At 36.5% G+C, this 23,968-nt stretch overlaps 1 protein-coding gene across 1 annotated transcript; it reads left to right on the top strand.

Moving 5' to 3' along the window:
* The first annotated feature begins 812 nt into the window (after nt 1–812).
* Nucleotides 813–21,242, top strand: LOC112126116 (homeobox protein araucan-like). Its single transcript, XM_024227286.1, has 4 exons — nt 813–1,161; nt 10,258–10,762; nt 13,120–13,204; nt 20,971–21,242. Exons 1-3 carry the CDS (start codon nt 813–815, stop codon nt 13,157–13,159), a joined length of 894 nt encoding a protein of 297 aa, XP_024083054.1. The 3' UTR covers nt 13,160–13,204; nt 20,971–21,242.
* Nucleotides 21,243–23,968: the final 2,726 nt, after the last annotated feature.

The following is a 23,968-nucleotide window of genomic DNA, read 5'->3' as shown; positions in this document are numbered from 1 at the left end:
TTTTAAACGACTCGAAGAAGAATAGTTTGTAGTTCAAGTTTTAGTTCATTTACACCACTTATTATATTCATTGCAACGGCATAATCTTATTTTATTGTTTAAAACAACAGTGATTTTTTGATTTCTCAACTTTGAATGTTGACAGTTTAAGTCCTAAAAGCTGAACTTAAACCTTAATTAAAACAAATTTTTGCTAGCAGCGGGTATTACAGATTTAGTGGGTAAAGTCCTAAGTTCAGGAAAAAATATAATTTTTTTCCCGTGAACTTAAAGAGGTCACGGAATCGATAAATACCCTTTTTAACCGTAATCGGCGGTACATTTGTCGTTGAATTTCCTGATCAATAGGTGTCCAGTGGCAGGTGACAGGTGGCAAGACACGCAACTCGTTCGCTCGCAGGACCGGATGTTATTCGTGTTCCTCATAACCGCTCAGTATATTTTTTTTTAAACAAAGAAGCCTCTAGCCACTGTTCTCGACGTTGAAATATGGCACCTCTGGGGTCGTCCGAATCAATTAATATACTGCTTAGGGACACTCCCACATACTGGGAGATCAAATGATGTGTGGGAAGTTTGCAGGAAAAATATTAGCGTCATAAATTCAATAGATATTAGATTTGCTTTAAGCAGATTTTTCTAGTTCTATTGAACTGAAATATTGATTATTAAATGACCATTTTTCGTTACTTTAATAAAAAAAGCGAAATCTTTATGGCAAAGTTGCTGTTAGTTGGCAGTTTTATTCTTGTGGTTCCAAATATGCTATCTTATCTAAATAACTGTATTTTAAGTGATTATATTTATACTGAATGGTTTGTTTTTTAAGGTATGGAGCGGGCTACGATTTGGCAGCGCGGCGGAAGAACGCGACGAGAGAGTCGACTGCGACGTTGAAAGCGTGGCTGAACGAGCACAAGAAGAACCCCTACCCGACAAAAGGAGAGAAGATCATGTTGGCGATAATCACGAAAATGACACTGACCCAGGTCTCGACGTGGTTCGCCAACGCCCGCCGCCGTCTTAAGAAAGAGAACAAGATGACCTGGGAGCCGAAGAACAAGACGGACGACGACGACGACGCCGTCCTCTCCGATTGCGACGACAAAGACAAAGACGACGACGAGGACAAGATTAAGGATCACCACAGGATCGGCAAAGGTCAGTTATGCCGTGAGTTATGTTTCCACCGAGGGCTACCTGGCCGTAAAACCGGGTTAGGCCGTGGAGGCGCCGAGATAATGGGCCAGCTTGTGAATGACTGCGCCTAGGAGGGGGTGATCAATAAACCGATGACGTTTATGGGAGATACTCTCATCGCATAAATCAGGGGGACGATGCGATAAACCCGTGCGTGGGTTTCCTTCTGGGGCGAGGGGGGAACAAACCGGACCCACGGTCTTTTCAATGAACGCGACAGGGACGAAAGGATGAAACAAAAAACCTACTCTTAAATTACAACTCCTTCGATTATCCGTTCGTTAAAAATCTATGAGCCGTCCAGCTCGGGTAGATTTGCATCGCCCCAATTTACCTGGCTAACGAGACGATTCATTAAAATTTATGTTAAACAGTTTTGCATTATAAATTAATTTCTTGTTTAAAAACAGTTATTGTTATTGTTTACCTTCTTCTTCACGTCAGGGATGATCCCGTTCTGTCTTCATGTCAACTATTGTTGAACTTCTTCCATCTCTATGACCATTAGGTCGATTCTGGGCCAATATTGACATACTGCGCGAGGCTTTTTCCAAAAATTTATTAAAACTTTCAGTTTATATCTTTCAGGCAATAGAACACCAGAGGACATATACCGCTGTTTCATCTTTTTCCTGGCAATTTTGCACAGGCTTGCTTTTCTGCTTAAAGTCCTACTGTCATTCTAGTCCTTAGATGTCCTAGGTTTACTAGTTCTGACTTTTCTGCGATATTCCTGGAGAAGATTTTTACATCGCCCTTGCTTGAGGGTAAATAGATCACACTCGAAATCGTCTTTTCTTTCTACAATTAATTGAATGGTTCCATTTGAATGTAGGAGTCCTTTAAAAAAAAAAAAAGATAGTTCCTACTCACAGGATGTTGTTTTCCAACGATCGGGATTTCGAGCCCTTAGCTCATCATCAGGTTGTAGGATTTCTACAACCTGATGATGAGCTAAGGGCTCGAAATCCCGATCGTTGGAAAACAACATCCTGTGAGTAGGAACTATCTTTTTTAAAACAGGATTGACCACACCGCACACACTCCATAATTTCTATTAATTTGGATATAGGAGTGTACAATTAGAGCAAACAGGTAATGTTCAAAAGAAAGGTGTAAACAATATACTTGTCAGACACCTCGATTAATTTCCCTGGTCCGGTTTTCAGTCTCTTCACGTTTTTTATCACTCTATCAGCTGGATTTTATCTGAGCTTATTAAAGACAACCCAGAAGTTAGCTTTAGGAGTTCGTTTGCAGAAGAATCACAATCGATAATAATCTAGTCATTACGGAGAACATTGATAGGAAACGTTAAACAAAACTGAAAAAAAACCGTTATGTTTATGTTATGCATGCATAACACAACGGTTAATATATAAACGAATTATTATTCAGAAATCGTGAGATGCGGTCTGGTGTGATGTAGGTTTCAGAAAAACATTTTCTTTATCGTGCCAACGTTTCGATCTTTATTGAGATCATCTTCACCTACATCACACCAGACCGCATTTCAAGATTTCTGAATAATTATCGATTAACGGTCACTAATCACCACACATTTCTACACGAGATAAACGAATATTTCTGAACACCAATTAACTCCTTTATGTTTTGGTATTTTCTCGTTTCATAATAAAACATATTTCTTTCTTCTATCCTCTTTTACTGAATTGTTTTAGTGGGAGTTAGTTAAACTAAAGAGAATTTTAAAAAAATTAATTGTTAATAATGCTTTGTGTCCGTAAGGTTCCTAGGAGTGACCTGCCCTATGTATTAACAGAAGATATGTCCCGCAGTTTCCTCTTCCTCGGAATATTTTCACAATCTGCTCCAAGACTATTCATATGCTAAGAGTCCTCCAATATTTTAATACTTATAAGTCTTAGGTTGAGTAGTTCTGCCGTTTCTCAGGCGGTTTTCGGCATTTCGACATGTTCAGTGTCACAAAGAACCAATAGTAAAGACGGCGAAAAACCGAAATACGTCGGATAGGCCAAAATAGTGAGGATACGGAAACTAAAATGATCAGAAACGTTCAAACTGTAGTAAATAAGAATGTACTAAATTTAGTTCATTTTATATTATGCGCTAAAACCGAATAGAACGGTTGGAAAACCGATCTGATGGATTGATGGAGTATTTATTATTGTAAAAAATAGAAAAATATGGTATGCGGGGAGATGAGTTGTTTCGTTTCCAATCGTTTTCGTCTGCATATTCTCGCTAGGTTTGATCTTTCGGATGTCTTCTCGCAATCTTCAGCTATTCACAGATCATAGACTAAAGATGGCGAGAAGCCAAAGAAAGACAAAAATAGGTAAGAATATGCAGAACAAAATATTTGTTAATTATTAAACCATAATAAATAAATGTGTGGTGTTGAGTGACTGTTACTTGATGAATATTTCGACGTCGTGACGGTCTGGAGTGACGTAGGTTTTAGAAAAACATTTTCTTTATCCTGCCCACGTTTCGATCTTTATTGAGATCATCTTCAGGGCTCAAATGTAGATCTGTCAGTCTTGTCTGTCGTGTTGAGAGCGCCACTTTGAGCCCTGAAGATGATCTCAATAAAGATCGAAACGTTGGCACGATAAAGAAAATGTTTTTTTAAAATCTACGTCACACCGATCGCATCTCACGACCTCCAATTAATAATAAATAAAAATGTATTACATTTAGTTCATTATATTTCACGATTAACTGAACCGATCTGTTTGAAAATGAAAAGGTAGCCTGATGGAAGATTTATTGAGTTTATGACGGTCTGGTGTGACGTAACATTAACAATTTAAAAAATAAGCATAAAACGGCCTGCTGAGTACAGTTTGGTCATTTCAAATCGTCTTATCATCTCACACTCGTTGGTTTGTCCGTCAGTCGGGTTTCGGCTTCTTGGCATCTTCAGTTACACACAGACTCATTGTTGAAGATGTCGAGAAGCCAAATGCATCGAAACGCCCAATACAGTGAGATTGCGCAGTCAAAATTGATTGGAAACGATCAAATATAAAAATAATTCAAAAGATGGGTTAAGATGGGAAGTTCGAGTCCGAGTGGATCACGATAGCTCAAGTGGTAGAGCAGCGGCGTATTTAGCCTTAATTTTAACTTTACGTAAAGGGTAATTAATTGAAAGGAATTTATTTGTTTAATCGTACCACGAAACCTAATGGATTTATAAAAATAATAATGTACAAAATTTTGTTAATTTCATATTAAGCTCTAAATCTGACCCGCTCGGTCAAAAAACGAGAAGCTTCTAGTAGAGTTTGTGCTCTTAACAGTCCAAAAAATAAACATAAATTAACATGGGGTCTGCGAGGGTAGTGCCAACTACTTCAGTATTCCTTCTGGGTCTAACTTCATGTATAAATCTCATAAATATACGGTTTGTTATGTATGCTTGGATTTTACTTGTTCAAGGTTATAAGTAGGGACAGTTACGGCACAAACGGTCTAGTGAAGATAGCTAATTGCCGGTGACAGTCCAATCCAGCTAAAATAGACTAAAATGATACGTAAAGACCAACATACATTTCATGATACCGCAGGTTATTATATTTAAAAGTTGTTCTGAAAGGAGAATTTGCGATATTTAAAATAGAGTTTTCTATTGGTGAAACTTTATCTTTTGAAATAATTACCCCTGTGAACCACCGACCGGAAATCGAACACCATTGGTCAGCCCGAGACCGGGAGAAGGGTGCAATGAAAAAAACGCATTTTGACTTGCATGGTTAAAAGTAATAAAGAATAGAGAGGACAATGGCAGGGGTAGGTCGACTGGAACTGGGATTATCTTAATGTGGCATCTCCTCATTACCAACCTTGTTCTTCTCTCCGCTCTCCGTCCTAGGAGCAGAGCCTTCGCAATTAATCTGTCCCCACCGATGATGGATCGGTCTATTGTGACACTCGTTACGCTCTCGCTGAACGAGGTGTCCGGATATAATAAAAATTAGACGAAATAAGAGGTTTGGAACACCTAAACGCGCTGGTGTAAAGATCTTTGTGCGATAAAGAAAAATCGAAACATTTTTATCTGGCAACGCTAGAAGTGTTCAGAAGGGAAATAAAAACGATATCGTTTTTTAAATATCTACAAAGCTATCTTGATTGACCATCTGAAAAAAGGGGATTTGAACGGTATTAGTAATAAAAGGATAGTCGGGGATTTAACTAGGGATATTCAATTTTATTTCGGCTCTTCTGCAACGTTTTCTCTCCTCAAAGTTACCGTGTGGAATGCGGCTGGAACACCTCCGCTGGGGACAATTATTTAGCCGGTAGAACGGCATAAACCAGGGATACAATGAGAAGTTCCATTACAGCAAGGACAATATAGAGCTAGGGGGCAAAGAAATATGGCCTAGACTTTCAGTGCATTGTCCAAAGAAATAGTCTCAGCAATTTAAACATTGTAAACTCTAAAAACGGGTCAGGAAATAACGAAAATCCTAATGATTAATCGGAGATCGTGAGACACGGTCTGGTGTGACGTAGGTTTTAGAAAAACATTTTCTTTATCATGGCAACGTTTCAATCTTTATTGAGATCATCTTCATGGCCTGGGACTTATAAACATTGTTTAAATTTTACAAATGCATATAGGATGTGGAAAATATGAATTTATACAATGCTGGAAAATTTTAGATTGAAAAAAAAAATGAATTTATACAATGCTAGAAAGTTTAGATTAAAAAAAATGAATTTATACATTGCTACAAATTCATTTTTATCCAAAAAGTTTTCTAGCATTGTATAAATTCATTTTTTTATCTAAAATTTTCTAGCAAGTAAAAATTCATTTTTATCAATCCATTTTAGTTTGAAAAAAAAAGAATTTATACAATGCTAGAAAGTTTAGATTAAAAAAAATGAATTTATACAATGCTAAAAAATTGTAGATTAAAAAAATGAATTTATACAATGCTAGAAACTTTAGATTAAAAAAAATGAATTTATACAATGCTATAAATTCATTTTTATCCAAAACGTTTTCTAGCATTGTATAAATTCATTTTTTAATCTAAAATTTTCTAGCATTGTATAAATTCATTTTTTTTCAAACTAAAATGGATTGGGAAAAATGAATTTATACAATGCTAGAAAGTTTAGATTAAAAAAAATGAATTTATACAATGCTATAAATTCATTTTTATGCAAAACGTTTTCTAGCATTGTATAAATTCATTTTTTTCAATCCAAAATTTTTTAGCATTGTATAAATTCATTTTTTTAATCTAAAATTTTCCAGCATTGTATAAATTCATTTTTCCCAATCCATTTTAGTTTGAAAAAAAAATGAATTTATACAATGCTAGAAAGTTTAGATTAAAAAAAAATGAATTTATACAATGCTAAAAAATTGTAGATTAAAAAAATGAATTTATACAATGCTATAAATTCATTTTTATGCAAAACGTTTTCTAGCATTGTATAATTCATTTTTTTATCTAAAATTTTCTAGCAATGTAAAAATTCATTTTTCTCAATCCATTTTAATTTGAAAAAAAAATGAATTTATACAATGCTAGAAGGCTTAGATTAAAAAAATAATTTATACAACGCTAGAAAATTATAGATTAAAAAATGAATTTATACAATGCTAGAAAACGTAGATAAAAAAATGAATTTATACAATGCTATAAATTCATTTTTTATCTAAAAAATTTTCTAGCATTGTATAAATTCATTTTTTTAATCTAAAATTTTCTAGCATTGTATAAATTCATTTTTTTCAATCCAAAATTTTCTAGCATTGTATAAATTCATTTGTTTAATCTAAAATTTTCTAGCATTGTATGAATTCATTTTTTTTTCAATCCAAAATTTTCTAGCATTGAATAAATTCATTTTTTTAATCTAAAATTTTCTAGCATTGTATAAATTCATTTTTTTGTCAATCCAAAATTTTCTAGCATTGTATAAATTCATTTTTTCCACATCCTACATGTATTTATAAAATTTAAACAATATGTTATAAATCCCAGGCCATAAAGATGATCTCAATAAAGATCGAAACGTTCGCACGATAAAGAAAATGTTTTTCTAAAACCTACGTCGCACCAGACCGCATCTCACGATCTCCGATTAATCTCCGATAATTAATTGTGTCCGCAAATTTTTAGAGTTTACAATGTTTAAATTGCTGAGACTATTTCTTTGGACAATGCACTTGAATATCCCTAGTTAAATGGTACGATAAAGAAAATGTTTTTCTAAAACCTACGTCGCACCAGGCCGCATGTCATGATCTCCGAATAATCTGACTAACGGTCACTATACACCACACGAAAATCCGAATATGTTGCCTTAACATTGATCTCATTTTTTAAAAATCATTAAAAGTAGAAAATTGTGAAAATTGTGATCGGTTTAACCATAAAAGCAAATGACGACATGCCATTCGGGTATTTTTTTCATATTATCATTTAAATTGAACTTTTGTCAGTAAACTGTCTCTGACAGAACCTTGTCCCAAAACATTAAAAAAAAAAATAGTATATCCATGAAACTGCTAACTGTCGAGAAATTCGATAGGCTGGAAAGGGTGTAATTTGGAACATTTACCCCACTTTCCCCATGATAATCCTCGGTTTCAACCAAGGGAAGAAAGTGTAACAAGATTGTTGTTCGAGAGAAAAGGCACTTATAATGGGAAAAATATAGCTCTTAGGTGACTGAGTCAACAGCGGGCATAAAAGGAGCTGGGGGGCCGTTTCTCAGAGGGGAAGAGTGTCAATATCCTAAGTGGCGGAGGGTTAATCCACCCCACCCCAGTCTATTACCATTGGAAAGCCATCGGCAGCTGTTAATGAAATCATTTCTCCCCCGGCTTATCTGCCGTATAATCTGAGGAGCAACAGACTCTGTTGACTCCGACAGTTATCTCGGCCGATGAGACGGCCTATTTGCATTTCGCCACGTGACCATAATAAATCCACAAAAGGGGTGTTTATATATTTCATTTATGTTCAAATCTCCTACAAACGTCTAATGGAGATTATTACGTTTATCTATTTCAGATGGGAATATTTTTCTCATTAAGACGTTCATACTGTGATTAGTGAATTTCCATGCCCTTTAGATTTTATATTATCATATTGAACTGTATGTCTACAACTAGAAAGCCTCCCACAAACTTGTACCCATTAAAAAATCATAACATTTTAGATCGCACTGAGCTCAAACCGTCAAAGTCTATCACTTGATTTTGCTGGAAGAAGTTAAGAAGGTTCAGGTGAGGAGTCGGTTTTTTAAAATATTGCAATTACCCCAGATCCCAAAGCTATGTTTAAGACTCCCGTGTGTAACCATCGGGCTCCTACGAGTAATTTTAGTCTGGCCTTCCGCACCAGCAGTTTCGCCTACTTTTTGGTCATATCTTCACAGTGCTCCAAGACTACATCCATGCAGTTTGGTCATTTCCGAATCATTTTAGTCGACATACCATCTGTTTTTTGTTCGGTCTGTACCGTTTCGGCTTCCTGCCATCTTCAGTGACATATAGATCCAACATTAAAGATAGAGGGAAGCAAAATGCATCGGAAAGCCCAATACATCCAATTTGAACATATCTTCAGGGCACATCTTCACGGTGCACCAAGACTATATGCCAATAGTCCTATTAACATTTTAGTACTTACCTAGTTCTGCCGTTGGTCAGGTCGACATCTTCGGTGACACAGAGAACCAATACTAAAGACAGCGACAAGCCGAAATACATCGGTCACACCAAAACAGGGAAAATACGAAGACTAAAACGATTGGAAAGTTCAAACTGTAGTAAATAATAATGTACTAAATTTAGTTCATTTCAAATTATGCACGAAAACTGGACTGACCGGTAGGGAAAACAATTCGGGTCGATGCCAGTAACATTTATGGAAAATGTCAGTAAAAAAGGATAAATTTGGGGAGATAAACCTGTAGTTTAATTGTTTGTAATCGTTTTGAAAAACTTACTGTGGATGTTATGGTCTGTCCGGCGTGTTTCAGGTTTCTGACATCATTCTTAGCCAATTATAAATGTGTGGTGATTAGTGACCGTTAATCGATATTTATTTGGAAATCGTGAGATGCAGTCTGGTGTGATGTAGGTTTCAGAAAAACATTTTCTTTATCGTGCAACGTTTCGATCTTTATTGAGATCATCTTCAGGTCTCAAAGTGTTTGTCTTCTGTGTAATTGTGTCATTCTTGCGTGTCGTGTCGAGAGTGCCCGATAAAGAAAATGTTTTTCTGACACCTACATCACACCAGACCGTATCTCACGATTTCTAAATAAATAAAAAATGCCAATTATAAAGATGACTAGACGCAGAAATTCATCTAACATAACAAAACGGTGATATGCGCAGACCAAAATATTCGTAAACGATCAAACGTTTATAAAGTAGAATGTACTAAATTTAGTTCATTTCAAATTACACGGTCAAACTGAACAGATTGGTCGGTAAATCAAAACTGGCTGCTAGAAGAGTTTATTGATATTAAAAGTATGAAAAATAAATATAAAATAACATGGGATCTGCGGGATGTTCGGTTATTTCTGATCTTTTTTGTCTTCCTTCTCTCGTTACTTTCGTTCGTCAGTCGAGTTTCGACATCTCGTCATGTTCAGTGATACATGGATCATACGTTATAGATTAAAGGCCAGAAGCCAAAGATCAAAGTGTAGAACATAAGGCTGTATTATGTTAGCTACATTAGTTATTAGAATCATATTGCTTAGCAAAAAGGTCAATTTTTCTGAGTTGCTTGCATAAAATATTCTATTATAGGCCAAGAAGATCATGTCTTTTGTAAAAAGGCTGAATTTTAAATATTGACCCAGTTAGTCTTTACAGTTGTCTATTGTATGCGTTCTCATCCGAAACCAAGCAGAATTTTTTTTCCCTTGAAGCATTTCCGACCTATCTCGAAAGTCGATGAACGATGGATTCCCAGGCCGCAAAGGATTCGGAAGAAACGCACACAGCAGACGACTTGGAAAGAGCTGGAAATGTCAAATCACTCGCGTCACACAGCATGAAAATTTGTGTTTTAGATTCGTTACTACACGTGAAAGCCGAGCACAGGCTGAAGGAGCTGGACGAAGACGACGACATGTCCGACGAGGGCAAGGTGGGCAACGACATGATACCGACACACCACATGCTCGGTCCACCTTCTCACCACATGATGCTCAAAGACGAAATGTCCAAGGACTGCGGGGTTCCCGTCCCGGCGACCAAGCCGAAGATCTGGTCCCTGGCGGACACCGCCGCCTGCAAGACACCTCCGCCTTCGGTGCAGGCCACCTGGGGGCCGCCGTCCTACAGGCCGCCTCCGGGCAGCGGGTACGGCTACTTCGGAGGCTACCCGGACGTACAGACGGACACACCGCCGCAGACTCCGCCGAACATGAAACTCCCTTCCTACCAAGGGCCGCCCCAAGGGTACCAGGGACACCCGGGATACTACCCTAGGCAGGAGGCAAGTCCTCTCCAACCACCGCCACCTCACCACCAGCCCAACAACGAAGAAACTGCTTTCAAACCTTTTTACAAAAGGTAGAGTTTGCCTTGTTTTTAATTACTGTCTTTACAGAAAGTGTTCGTTTTGCAACAAGACACGTTCTTTCATTTGCAATTCATCCTTTACTGTGCTTAGTTTACATGTAAAATTACCTCCAAGGTGATCCTGTTTTGTTGTGTTAATTCAAGGGAAAACTGATGATTTTAGGAAATCTACAAAACTAAAGAATGTCATGTAAAATTTGGGTTTTCATTTTTCCAGCAGTCATCTAAATAAAAGTTCTCAGTTGTACTGAGTTGATATCATCAGTTATAAAAACATGCTGTAATTTGTTTATTTTATGAAATCCTGTGGGTTTAATGTAAATTTTCATCTAATGACAACAGAAAGAAGCCGAGAAGCGCTAGTTTTCGCTCAATCCTCGTTGGTAGAACGAACAAATTTCAAATTCCAGCCAGTTTCAAAATTGTTAATCATTAGCATGTTTGATTTCTTTCTGTGGTCTTAAGGTTGATTAACCTGCATTTTGGCGTGCCATGAATTCACCCAGTTACACTGATGATGCCGAAATGATGAAACACATGTGACAAACCAACAAGGGCAGGACTAAAATGATCGAGAACGATCAAACTACACAGAAATGTTTTACCCACTCAACCCCCGAGTGCAGAATATTCTAACCCAGCTAAAATTATTTTAATCCTGTTCAGAAAATCTCAAATGTAACTAAGCATGGATTCACTGTTAATATTACAAACTCACATTCTACATTTTCATTCAATGCTTATTAAATAAATCTGTTTTATTACCTAATTACAACATCCTGTTCAATTTCGTGATGGTATGGCGCTGGTATAAGTGAGAGACTTACTGGAATTGTCTGATGCGGCTGGAAAAGTTTTCGAACATTTGAGTGCTTTTTTTTTTATCCAAACTTTACTATTTAAAAAAATAGGGAAGCACCTAATACATTTTCATTTACCATCAGTGGATTTTATATCTTTATTTACTTAAATTCCCACCAGTGTACATATACAGTAAGGTAATCCCGACATCCAACCAACTCCTTTGCTTCTTCTTAGACGTGAATGCTCTGGATCGTATGGTCTTGATGTTGGTCATGCTTCCGACCTTTCATCATCAAGGCAAAACAAAAATATGCCTACAAATTGAAATAATTGTTTTCCTCAGACGATTTCAAAGTTCTTTGAAGGCTACATTCGGTCCCAACATTACATTACTAGGACTATAACATTATTGCAACCTTCTACTTGGACAGCAGATATGGAACATACATGTAAAAAAAGACAACAATTGAACGGAATATTCGGACCAATCAGACGCCTGTTTGAACCCAAATCCACAATGAGTATAACAAGCTAACAATACACAAGACACTAATTAGACCTATTTGGTTCGAGCTATGGGGTTCAGCAAAGCCATCATCCAAAGAATCCAAAATCCTTTCAATCACTTCAACTCTCCCTTATATGACACTAATCAAACCATCCTCAACGACACAAATACCATTCGTGACATTATCTAAACACGATTCCACAACTTCCACTCACTGCTCTCCTCCCCTGACCACTAGCTAAAGCCCTCATTTCAACCTCAAAACCTAGGCGCCAATATAGACCCGAATACACAATGCACATAGCATACTAACCATATACAAAACACTAATTAGACCTATTTGGACTTAATATTCGAGCTGTGGGGTTCAGCAAAGCCATCCATCTTCCAAAGAATCCAATACTTTCAATCAAATGTCCTTCGTCGCATCTTCAACGCTCCCTTTTATGCCACTAACAAAACCATACCCAAAGACATCTCATTCGTGACAGACATGATCCAAACACGATTCCATAACCTCCAGTCCAGGCTCTACTTCAAACATCCCCTAGCTTAAGCCCTTTCTTCCCACCCTAACAATCCTCCACGCCGCCTCTCGGCCCTCGTGACCTTCTAACACAACCCTAAACATCAACCAACAATCCGAAACACTAGTGTTCCAGCAATGGCCGGCTCCTCTCCCCCCTCCGCGCGAGTCCGCATAACTAGGACTAAACAGTAATGCCACCTTCCTTTATAAATAAAGTCCGCGAAACCTGACAAGTTTCTATGGAATTTATTTATAAAAATTGATATTGTAAAGTTGGAAATCATTTTTTTTAGTGTTTAAAATTTTTAAAAACGTACTATTTAAGCGGGTGGTGCTTGTTTGTACTGTGCATGACCCTTTATAAGAAATGTTAAAGTGGCGTAGATGGTAAGTTGTACGTTATTGCCCCCTCCTTTATGGTACATCATGAAAAAGTTTTATTACATGCTTTGTTTTTGTTTTGTCTGTTTTATTTTTTAATTTTTCACTTTTCTTTATTTTTTCCAGTTCACCACAGATGAGTGGAAGCTTTGTTTCTCCGGTGTAAAGCTAAGACGCCGAGTCAACGTACCTTCGTCTACCATTTTCACAGGTGAGCCCTTGAACCAAAAACCAGTCAAAATTCGTCGAGTCTCTAAAAAAATATTGTCTGAAAAATATCGGGATTTCTTGTCGGAACAGCCATGGCAGTCACGTCCGACGTCTTACCCATCCGAGAAATGTCAGGGATGCCTCGTTGCAAGCCGAGTAGGGCAGATCCTGTAATTTATTCTGGACCAAGACAGATTTCCGCCTGCGGGAATTTATCGCCTCCGAGCTACAGACACCTACCCGGCTCTCGGTCTATATATCAGCCAAAAAGGGAAACTCCCACTACGTATGGAAATTAACAGGCGTCCGGGAAATCGGCGCAAATTACTCAAAAGCTCCTTTTTTTAAAAAACGAAAAAAACGCGGTTTTCCCCCCTTTCGAAAACAAAACGGAAAAAGGCTTGGCGTGAAATCCCTCCTGGACGATGGTCGGACTGGATTGATTGTGCAACAACCACCGACTCAACCGTGTTCCAACTTGGTGGGGAGTACAAGATGGCCGCTGCACCTAGGGAAAAACTTGAATCAAGCCCTCCCCCTGAACACTTAGGCAATCGACCCCCACTTCAACCGCCCACTATAAGAAATTTACTCCATAAATTATGTACGACCGACTTTCTTCTTGGGGGCCGGTTACTTTTCGACGAAGAGCCACGTTAGCATATTTCATTTCTCCCTCTGGAACAGAGATCTCTTTCAACCCATCCGTTAACATCAACATGTCTTATTTATTGTTCTCTTACATACGTTGGTACGAACATTCTTATTAAAATGGCGGTAAGCTTACGATCCCGACGTCTACATAACCTGTTATTATCCTTGACTCCTCCGCAATCAAACCTTTTCTTGTTTTAGAGCATATGTTCAAAAAAGGCGTAACTTTAATTAAATCTTCACACTAATTGTTCACCAGGAACGTTTTAGTTTATTACATATTCATACAAATCCATATAAAAATAGATATACTAGGCTTGGTAGATATTTCGGCTTTTGGCCATCTTCAGAGATGTCATATCACTCAACAACCGAAAAACATGTGCATCATCCCGCAGACTTCATGAGGAAATGTTATAAGAAAAAAATTTAGCTGGCATCACATGTCATCTGCCAATTCCTTTTGTACAGGAAGGCTTAACGTCCAACTACCATCTATTGTTGCGGACGAGGGGTCCAACCATTTACAACATAATTTTCATACTATAGTCCAGTAAAAAACAACGGGCTCTGCCGGGATTCGAACCCAGAACGGCAAGCTTGGTTTATACGAGTCGGACGCCTTAACCAATCGGCCACCGTTGTCCCTATGTCCCACGGCCAAGACCGAAATTAGAATTAAAGAGTTTTCCATAAGGTCATCTCAGTCCTAATGCATGTTGTAACCTGAACTCACTTATTCTTAAATCCTTTATTATTGTCATGCTAATCACTCACTTCCATATCATTAATCTGTTGACGTCTATGAAGTATTCATTATTCCACCATCGACCCTCTCACAGTACACATTCACACTAATAAATAAAATCTCATAAAAAGAAACACAAAACTAGATATCTATTAAGTGCTAAGTAAAATGTCATGTTTAAGAGGGCCCAAATCATTTCAAATTCTCACGAACAGTTTTCATATAGTGTCGCCGTCATACGAGCTGTCTATATGGAGCCGAGGAATAAGACCTTCACTTATGTGGGACACATCGAGCTTGAATGTTGGAGACGTTCGCGGGATTTGGGCCATGTGTGCAATCTAAATAGGAAAGGGTCCAAAATGCCACCTTGAGATACACCAACTGCGATAAGTCTTAATGTTGCATTTTACCTTATCGAATGAAAAAAGCATTCGACAGCCTTTTCCAAAATTCAAAACAGGAGATTCAAGGTACCATGCTCAAGCAAAGTTCTCACTCCCAATGACATTCCTACACGCTTTTTATACGGAGCCAAGGAATGATACTAAGTAAATAGCCGGATGCGTTCGGAAACTAAGTGTCCATTAATGTGCAAAAATCTGACAAATTCAAACTATTTGATTTACCATTAATTTTATTTTCATAAGAGGATGATTTTGAGTTTTTTTGGTCTATGGACTCTATTAACCAAATTTTGGCTGTCATTCACAATGGCTTTTCTCGTTGGCTATTGTAATTGTTATTTATATAATAATTTAAAAAGTCCTTTTTAAGCCTGAACAACTTTACAACTATAAATCTAACTAGTCTAATTGTGGCTCGATGTGGAACTTAACACTCCACCATCGACTCTCCCATACTAAAAATTTACGCTAATAAATACATTACAGTTAAGTGAGATTGAACAAACTTTCTTAGTTTGCCTGATTATACGCGGGCTTTGGTCCTTGTGTCAACTGCATCCAATTCTTCAGCTGTTTTCTCTCTGTGGCCTCATTGATAAACTGTGAGATTATCTTAAGATCACTGCGTGATGAATTTGTTACTTGGTCGTTTACGAGATAAACCCATTATTGAGTGGCGTAAAGCTAAAACGAATCTGTCAGACGAAAATCTATCATCTGCAGTCCAAAATGATCAAAAATTACTTAACTAAATAATTAAATTTTTCAACCAAGCAATTTATTCAGCTAAGGGCTTTCTTAAAATACAATAAAGTTTTTTTTAATTTTTACCATTAAGGAAAAGACAAGATAAGAACTGAAATAGTCAAACTCCTCAAGGGTAGAAATATTTCGAGATCTGACTGCAGAAAAGTTGCTGATTTTTGTCTAGCCTATGTGTAAATTATAATTAAATTTATGTCGTACAATTTTTACGACTAATTTTTAGACAATTTTTCTCTATAAAATAATTATATAAATTTCCAACCCAGAACCTTCAACGTGACAAAATTAGGACCGGACTCGTTTAACTCGGGCACTGCAGACCCCTGAACAGTGTTTCAATTTTTTAAAAATTCTTTTAGTTTTCTTTGTGAATAATAGATAATAAAATTGTTTGTTTTTATATACTGACGAAAATTTTGTCCAATGAAATGCGACAAAACGCTGATTAATTCGACTTGAGAGTCTCTGGTTAACTGATAAAATATCGATTTTAAAATATTTGTCGTCTCAATTAATCGCAATTAAATTTTTCACTATTTTTCATTTTTTTAATACATTTTATATTGTCGGGAATTTAGTGGGTTTGATATACCATCACAAAGAGAAAAACGATCATTATTGAGTAATTTTTAAATACGAAGCATAAATACCAAAACGACTCATTATTCTGTCAAATATTTATAAAGATTTCTGATATTCGCCATCCATGGTTTGAAAAGCAAATCTACACTAGGATGAATTAAAAAAATTGTGCTGTCCTAGGAGAACATTACAAAAAAAAAAAAAAAAAGGCGAAAAGTTATTCACATTTAACTGAGAAAAAGTATATTAGAAATTCCATTATATTTAGTGGTCTGATTGACCAAATTACTTCTCTCAATTAATTAATATTTTATGTAAGGTTTTGGTTGTGATGAAAAAGTTAGTGTTACGAGCGGGATTCGAACCCACGACCTTCGGCTTGTCACGATAGCTCAGGTGATTAGGACAGCTATGTTGATCTTATAAAGCCGAAGGTCGTGAGTTCGAAACCCACTCGTAATGCTAACTTTTTCATTTTAACCAAAACCGTATATAAAAAGATATATTGGTAATACTGTATTTCAATAAAAATAAATATAAAAATAGCGTGATAGACAATGAAATTGTAGGGTGAGGTTCAAAATGATAAAAATCGCTTTTATTTTGAAAAGGAAATGATAACGTGTGCTGTGGTAATTAACGCAATTAATTCTTTTTATTAGACCTTTTTTTGCAGTTATTATTTCTAATGACTTTTCATATTATTTCTTGGTCTGATTGAAACGCTTATGAAGTACTAATCACAAAACTCTAAAGTTTCTATTTTTCCACTTTTTCAACTGGCCAATTGGGTTATACAATTTTCCAATATGGACTGGGATAACTTAACTAAATTATGAAATGGTTAATTAAATAAATTATTGTATATTAGGTAATTTCCGGTCATTTTGATATGCCTACTCTTGCTGTACTGATCAGTCAGACATGTTTGGGCTTCTCGCCATCTTCAGTGTTCGAACTGGGCAGTTAATAAATAAATAATATCTAAACGACAAAACTAGAAATAATACATAAAACCTCATCGTTGAATAAAGCAAGAATGAATCACCATCATCATATAATATGAGCGTTCATCAGTAGTTATCACTTGTACTTAGTACGAGGTTTATTAAGTTAAGATTTATTGTGTTCCTAGTTACTTTTTAGGGTGGAAACCATGTTTTAGTGCTTCCGATTTGGCAGTTTCAAGTTTTGACCGTAGCGAAATCTGATCAGTTTTAAAAATACTTCTGCTTGTTCACCTTCATCGGAAATATCAGATGATGGACCGATGATAGACGAAACCGACTCCCGTCTTCAATTTGTACCTTGTTCAGATACCGATCTCAGTCTTGGTTAATCGGATTTTAAAACGGCGCGGGGGAACGATATAGATTACGGATTTATCGCTCTCCCCGGTTGAAATGTGACGTGTAGACCCATTGAGAAAGGTGGGATGCCTCTCCGGCCGAGATAGCATCACATTTTACCGATGTTTATATATAGGAGTGGTCCTATCCCATTCAGGTTTCTTTGTCTACCCCGGTCATTAGTCGTAGAGCGGCTTATCTAACGACACATCCTTTTAGACTGATTCAGGCACCTTTCTTTCAGGAGTGGTTCCGTTAAATGTAGACTTTTTCGATGTGTTTTTTCTTCTCCCTCGGACCTTTTTCTTGTCTTTCGACAGCCTGATCGTAGTTTCTAGACCAAAAGCATAGCATGAAAAACGTCAAGAGATAAGCCTACCTACATTTATAAAGACTTTCAATCTACAGATAAATTTCATACTTGGCGTGGGAAGAGGGTACAAATAATTTTCAATTTCTCAAAGTACCTAAGTAGATTATTTTATAGTGGATCTCTTCGGATTGTAGTTGAAAATGGTACAATAATTTGAGTGAAAATGGCTTCAGGAACTGAACAAAATTTTCTTTTATTTGTACGAATATAAAGCTTCCTTGTAAAATTTGCTCAAACAGTACAAGAATTTTACAATAGAAAGAAAACAATTGTTAATATCAAAAATACCTTAGACGTCTTTCCCAAAAGTAGCTGAAATTGATATGGAGTACTTTCGAGTAAATGTTACAGAAAGAACCAAACAAGTTGTCTAAAGTTGGTTCTTTCTTTCCTCCTGAAATATCATCATCAGATAAATCGATGATTTCTTTCGGTTTTAACGTCTTTTTGTCCATTCTCGGGTTGTTGGATGGTTGAAGGATAACAGCTGTTTAACCTCTCTTCTGTCATAACTATCTACTTGCCCTGAAGTTCATCAATGGAAGTTTAATTCAATTGTACATGACTGCCAAATAAAAATTCCTCCATTGAAATCATCAATTGTAACAAAACAAACATCATTTGATCATCAGATTTCCTTATTTCACGGTGGATAAACATGCGGTTTGGTCTCGATTATCCTGGTGTGCCTGTTCTCCTTGTTTTTTGTCAATCGCTTTATATAACAAAATGTCAAACTTAATTTTCAAGACCAAATAATCCAGGATTGGCAATCCAGAATGGGAACTACCAAACTTAAAATATTCTTTTGATTCTTGTCTATTTGGATGGTTGCCGAGGGTAAAAGCTGTTTAACATCGGAGCTTTTGCTGCAGGCCAGTACCATAAACCGTAAAGGTCCGATGTCAATCAATAGGTCATCCAATAACTGGGATTACTATCAAGTTTCCTAAGAAACAAAATATTTTGTGATTTCTTCTTGAGATGATGAACCTGCAGCATGGTCGTTCATCTTAGTCCATGGTGGCTAGCTTAGTACCTAATTCGATCCATGAAAATGAAATGAGAAAAGTAGTCTTACAGATCAAACACGCAAGTAGTAGAAAACGATAACAGAAAAGACCAAATGTTTTAGATGGCCCAAATTCGAGCTAGAATGAGTTTGACCTGGAGGTTCGTCAGTGCTTGTAAGCTACAGCTGGTTCTGTTGAATAGTAGCTTACAACAGGGCATATTAAAAAAAAAAAATCAGATCTTAACATTTGTTGTGATTGCTTCCAGAGATCTAAGTGTTCTAATCTGCAGTTTGTTAGTTTTTGATTATCCTGGTCCGTATGTCCTCGCTGGTTTAGTCTATGGCACAATACAGAATGAAAAGCTTGATTTTGTCAGAATTTACCCAAACCGAGCAATCTTGTTAAATAACGACCAAATTAAAGGGTAAAACTGTTTGACCTCTGGGTCCGTCCGTGTCTTTACTAACAGGCCATCGCCGTTCATCAACAGCGGAAGCTCAAACAAAGTCTTTTTTTTATCGAATATCATCCACTGTCTAGTCCCATAACAAGCAATCTAAGATTGATTCTTGAAGTCTAAGAGGTCGTTCACGATCATCCTGGTGGTCCGCCCGTCCTCGCTAGTTTAGTATCATCAGTGCATTTAACCATATAATGCTTGTCTGGGACTGGTTAACCAGACTGGCAATTGCCAAATTACAAACACCTTATTATCACAGTATCCTGTTCGACTTCTGGTCCGACAGTGTCTCGAGCCGTCGTTCATCATCAGTGAAAGTTTAAACAAGTGACGACAAAAGCTGGTAATTTTGGTCGGACATCAAACAGTAATTCATCCGCTGACTTGGACTATTAGGTGTTATGACGAAAATATTTTTTCGGATTTCTTCTTGAAGACTCAGAGGCCTTTCACGATCATCCTGGCCCGACTTTCCTCGCTGGCTTAGTACATGCTTCTATGTAATGACCAAATTACAAACAGCTTACTAAACTTTCCTGTTTGACCTCTGGGTCCATCGGAGTTTTTAGTTACAGGCCATCGCCGTTTATCATCAGTGAAAGATTAAACAATTGTCAATAATAGGTCGGATATCAAAAAATAGATCCTACAGTAACTCTGAAATAAATGAAGTCTCATAATAAAATTCACTAATTTCGTGGTCCTCTTGACCAATTGATATATTAAAATTAATTAAGGTTTTTAGTCGAGATAAAAAAAGTCAATGGCACGAGCGGGATTCGAACCCACGATCTTCGGCTTGATACGCCGCTGCTCTACCACTTGAGCTATCGTGACCTCGATCCACTCGGACACCAACTTCTCATCTCAACCGCACCTTTTGAATTTTCCCTCCTTTTTGCCATTTTTCAAATGTCGTGTAATCGGATTGGATTCTCGACGACCAATGAAATGGCCACGGAGAGCTTTAGTGAAGTATACTTCGTTTTTTTAATCATTAAATTCACGAATTTCGTGTCTGCTAATATAATATAATATTAATATAATATAATAATAATAATATATAATATAATAACTTTAATATAATATTAATATATTATAATTGACTTTTTTATCTCGACTAAAAACCTTAATTACTCATAATAAAATCATTTTCTGAGAATTTGTGCTTTGGCCGTTTCCTATCATCCTAGTCCGCGCATCCTCGCTGGTTTTTATTACCCGTACGTAAAGAAATGCCTAAACTCGTCTTAGAGACTAAGGAAGAAAGTCAGTCCAGAATAATTGAAAACGATCAAACTACAGACAGCATTTTATCAAGTTTTCCTTGAACCTTTATTAATTATTAATCATAACTTTTAATAAAACAATTCGCTAATTACATGTTTTTTATAAGTTTGTCTTGTGTTACAGGGAAGGTGTCAAAGTGAATCTCCGAGGACAGAGTGTAACGTGAAGACGATTGTTGTATATTGTAAATTTTTCCAAGTGTTCTAAAGTATACGATCCCCATAAATGGACAATTTGATTGGGGCCACTGGATTTGTGTTTTCTCTTGTATATATTTAAATGAAAGAATAAACATAATAGTTGTACTACTCTTTCTTAGATTAAAAGAAAAAAGATATACTTTGACATATACATTTTAATTGTTTATGGTTGTGCTAATTTTGTTAATTGTTGAAAGAGAAAAAAATTAATGAGAAAAAGATTAAAAAAATATCGTTTTTATTATTTATTGTGTTTATCGTGTAATGAACATATTTATATAAATACAAAATATAATTGAATTTAATTATATTATATAGGACCTAAAAGGCTAGGGCCTGAGGTCGAATTGTTTTTAACAACAAACAAATGTAAATAGTATTTTTTAGGGCAATGTGCAAAACAAGTCAAAATTTACCAGTGACGCCACAAGGCTCTTTTATTTCTGTTTATACATTGTTTCAAACTTTCAATCAATTAATTCCTTGCTAGTAATCAGATAATTGATAATAATGTACTTAAAATGGGAAAGAAAAGTGATCCTGTGAAGAGAAAAAACTCCTTTTGTGTAAATGGTACAGATTTTTGTGTTAGAGTTTAACTGTGTAAGAAAGATGAAACTATGTATAGAACGAGTACCTCCTCTCTCTCTCTCTCTATCTCTCTCTCTTTCTCTCTCCACTAGATTATAGATATACACGGAATTTTCTTTAGCGAAATAGTGTAATTTGTCAGAGGCACATAGAATAAATAGAGAATCAAGGTCACTGTCTCTATGTTCTTATAATTCTCACATCATAGGTAATTTATCTTAATCTGTTCTGTATTGTATTAAAGTCAACTAATTTCTACTTTTTTTTAAAGTTCTCCCAGCTTGAATATTATAAAAAGAAAGCTTTCTATTATCCTTCTATGAAATGTTAATAAAATATTTTTGTTTAATATTATTTTTTTGGAGGTTTATTATTTTCTCTTATTGACAAATTGTATGAAGAAAGATATTTGTACGTTATCTATTTTACTAATCCTTAATTTCCTCTTTATCCTTTGCGAGAATGTCCGAAGTTATTATTTTTAATATCTTGTATTTATCTCAAAAATGGAGGACAAGACTGAACGAAGAAAAATGCATTCAGTGCACTTTTACGCTGAAAAATCAGTCTTGCCCTCCATTGTACGTCGACAGCAAAGAGATATCAGTTTCCACTCAGGTCACATACCTGGGACTATATCTCGACAGCAGACTGACGTCCCGACACAAGACATAAAAAGCAGCAACTTAATACAAGACTTGGACTACTACGGAGACTTCCAAGACCGAAATCGCCTTGACAATTAAGGCAGACACTGTACAAGACTATACTTAAACCAATATGGACAGGCGGAGTGGAACTGTCGGGTACAGCCAAGGCTTCCAATATCCAATCGAAAGTCCTTAGACAAATTGTCAAAGCATCTTCACTAGACTCACTGCCCACAAAGACCTCCACATTCCTTTTGTCAACGAACAGATCCGGTCCAGGTTACAAACCTTGCACACCAACCTTGGACCATCCTAACTATACTGCTCGAGCCCTCTCAACTCATTCCCATCCTGACAACCCACCACGTCGCGTCAGCCGACGATGGCCTCGGGACTTCATGACCCGCAATCATACACACTGAGTGCCAGCAATGACTGACTCCTCAAAGCAACATGTTCTACCGGTGCAGTGCTGGCATTAGTGCTAGTGTCGTGCTGTGTGATATATTAATCTTGTGTACATACAATAAATTAAGGTTTTTAGTTGAGATGAAAAAAAGTTAATGGCACGAGAGGGATTCGAACCCACGACCTTCGGCTTGATACGCCGCTGCTCTACCACTTGAGCTATCGTGACCTCGATCCACTCGGACATCAACTCAACTTTTTTTCATCTCAAGTAAAAACCTTAATTTATTGTAAAGTATTAATTGGTCAAGCGGTTCACGAAATTAGTGAACTTGTGTACATATTTGTATAGTATACTATCGTGTATAGGTAACCAATAAATTGAAAAAAAAGTATTTATCTCAGGCAATTGTTCATTTTAAAAACAAGTGTAACAAAGTCCCAGATCTTTACATTTTATTATACAATGCCTGCGAATAAACATAAACAAAATAGACAATTCACATTCCTGGAAAAATAAATTGTTGATTCTTCGATATTATTCGACGCTGAAGTTAGGCTCCACTGTCAAAAAATATGGCATTTCAGCCCAACAGAACCTGGACTAAACCTGGACCCATTCTTAAATAAATTCTGTCCTACTTACGTTCTATTCACTTAATTAGGGTGGTTAAGTACTCGATATTCCTCTATCAGACCAAGCCTAATAGAGGGTCGATGGGTACTCAATATTCCGCCATCGGTCCGCGCTACTTATTCACTTAAATAAATACTTCACTCAGTATACAACAAAGAAACGCAAAACGAGTTATCTATCAAGTATGATATAAATCAAATATCGTACCCGTATAATACCCGGTTTCCCACAAAAACGGAAACTGGGTGCCTCATCATTGTTAGAAGAATTTGTATAGCGAATATTGTAGGACGTCATCGGAATTTGTGTCTGTTTAACAGTTATAGTTCTTTGGTTAGTTTGTGTGATTTTATAGATTTTTGGTTAGATTGTTCCGATTTTATAGCTTTTTAATTAGTCGTACTTTTAAAGAATGTGTGATGATAGTGACAGTTAATCGATAATTATTCAGAAATCGTGAGATGCGGTCTGGTGTGATGTAGGTTTCAGAAAAACATTTTCCTTATCGGGCACTCTCGACACGGCACGCAAGAATGACACAATTACACAGAAGACAAACACTTTGAGCCCTGAAGATGATCTCAATAAAGATCGAAACGTTGGCACGATAAAGAAAATGTTTTTCTGAAACCTAC

Source organism: Cimex lectularius, unplaced genomic scaffold (assembly GCF_000648675.2).
Source record: "Cimex lectularius strain Harlan isolate CLEC.00 unplaced genomic scaffold, Clec_2.1 scaffold42, whole genome shotgun sequence".
NCBI lineage: Eukaryota > Metazoa > Arthropoda > Insecta > Hemiptera > Cimicidae > Cimex > Cimex lectularius.
Note: the sequence above shows the minus strand (reverse complement) of the source record. Positions and strands in the feature narration are given on the sequence as shown.

Excerpts from the sequence above, each read along its gene's own strand:
- LOC112126116 (XM_024227286.1), top strand. The coding sequence starts at position 813 with ATGGTTTGTTTTTTAAGGTATGGAGCGGGCTACGATTTGGCAGCGCGG. Across the intron at positions 1,162-10,257 it reads TCACCACAGGATCGGCAAAG|ATTCGTTACTACACGTGAAA; the intron begins GTCAGTTATGCC and ends TTTGTGTTTTAG. Across the intron at positions 10,763-13,119 it reads TTCAAACCTTTTTACAAAAG|TTCACCACAGATGAGTGGAA; the intron begins GTAGAGTTTGCC and ends TATTTTTTCCAG.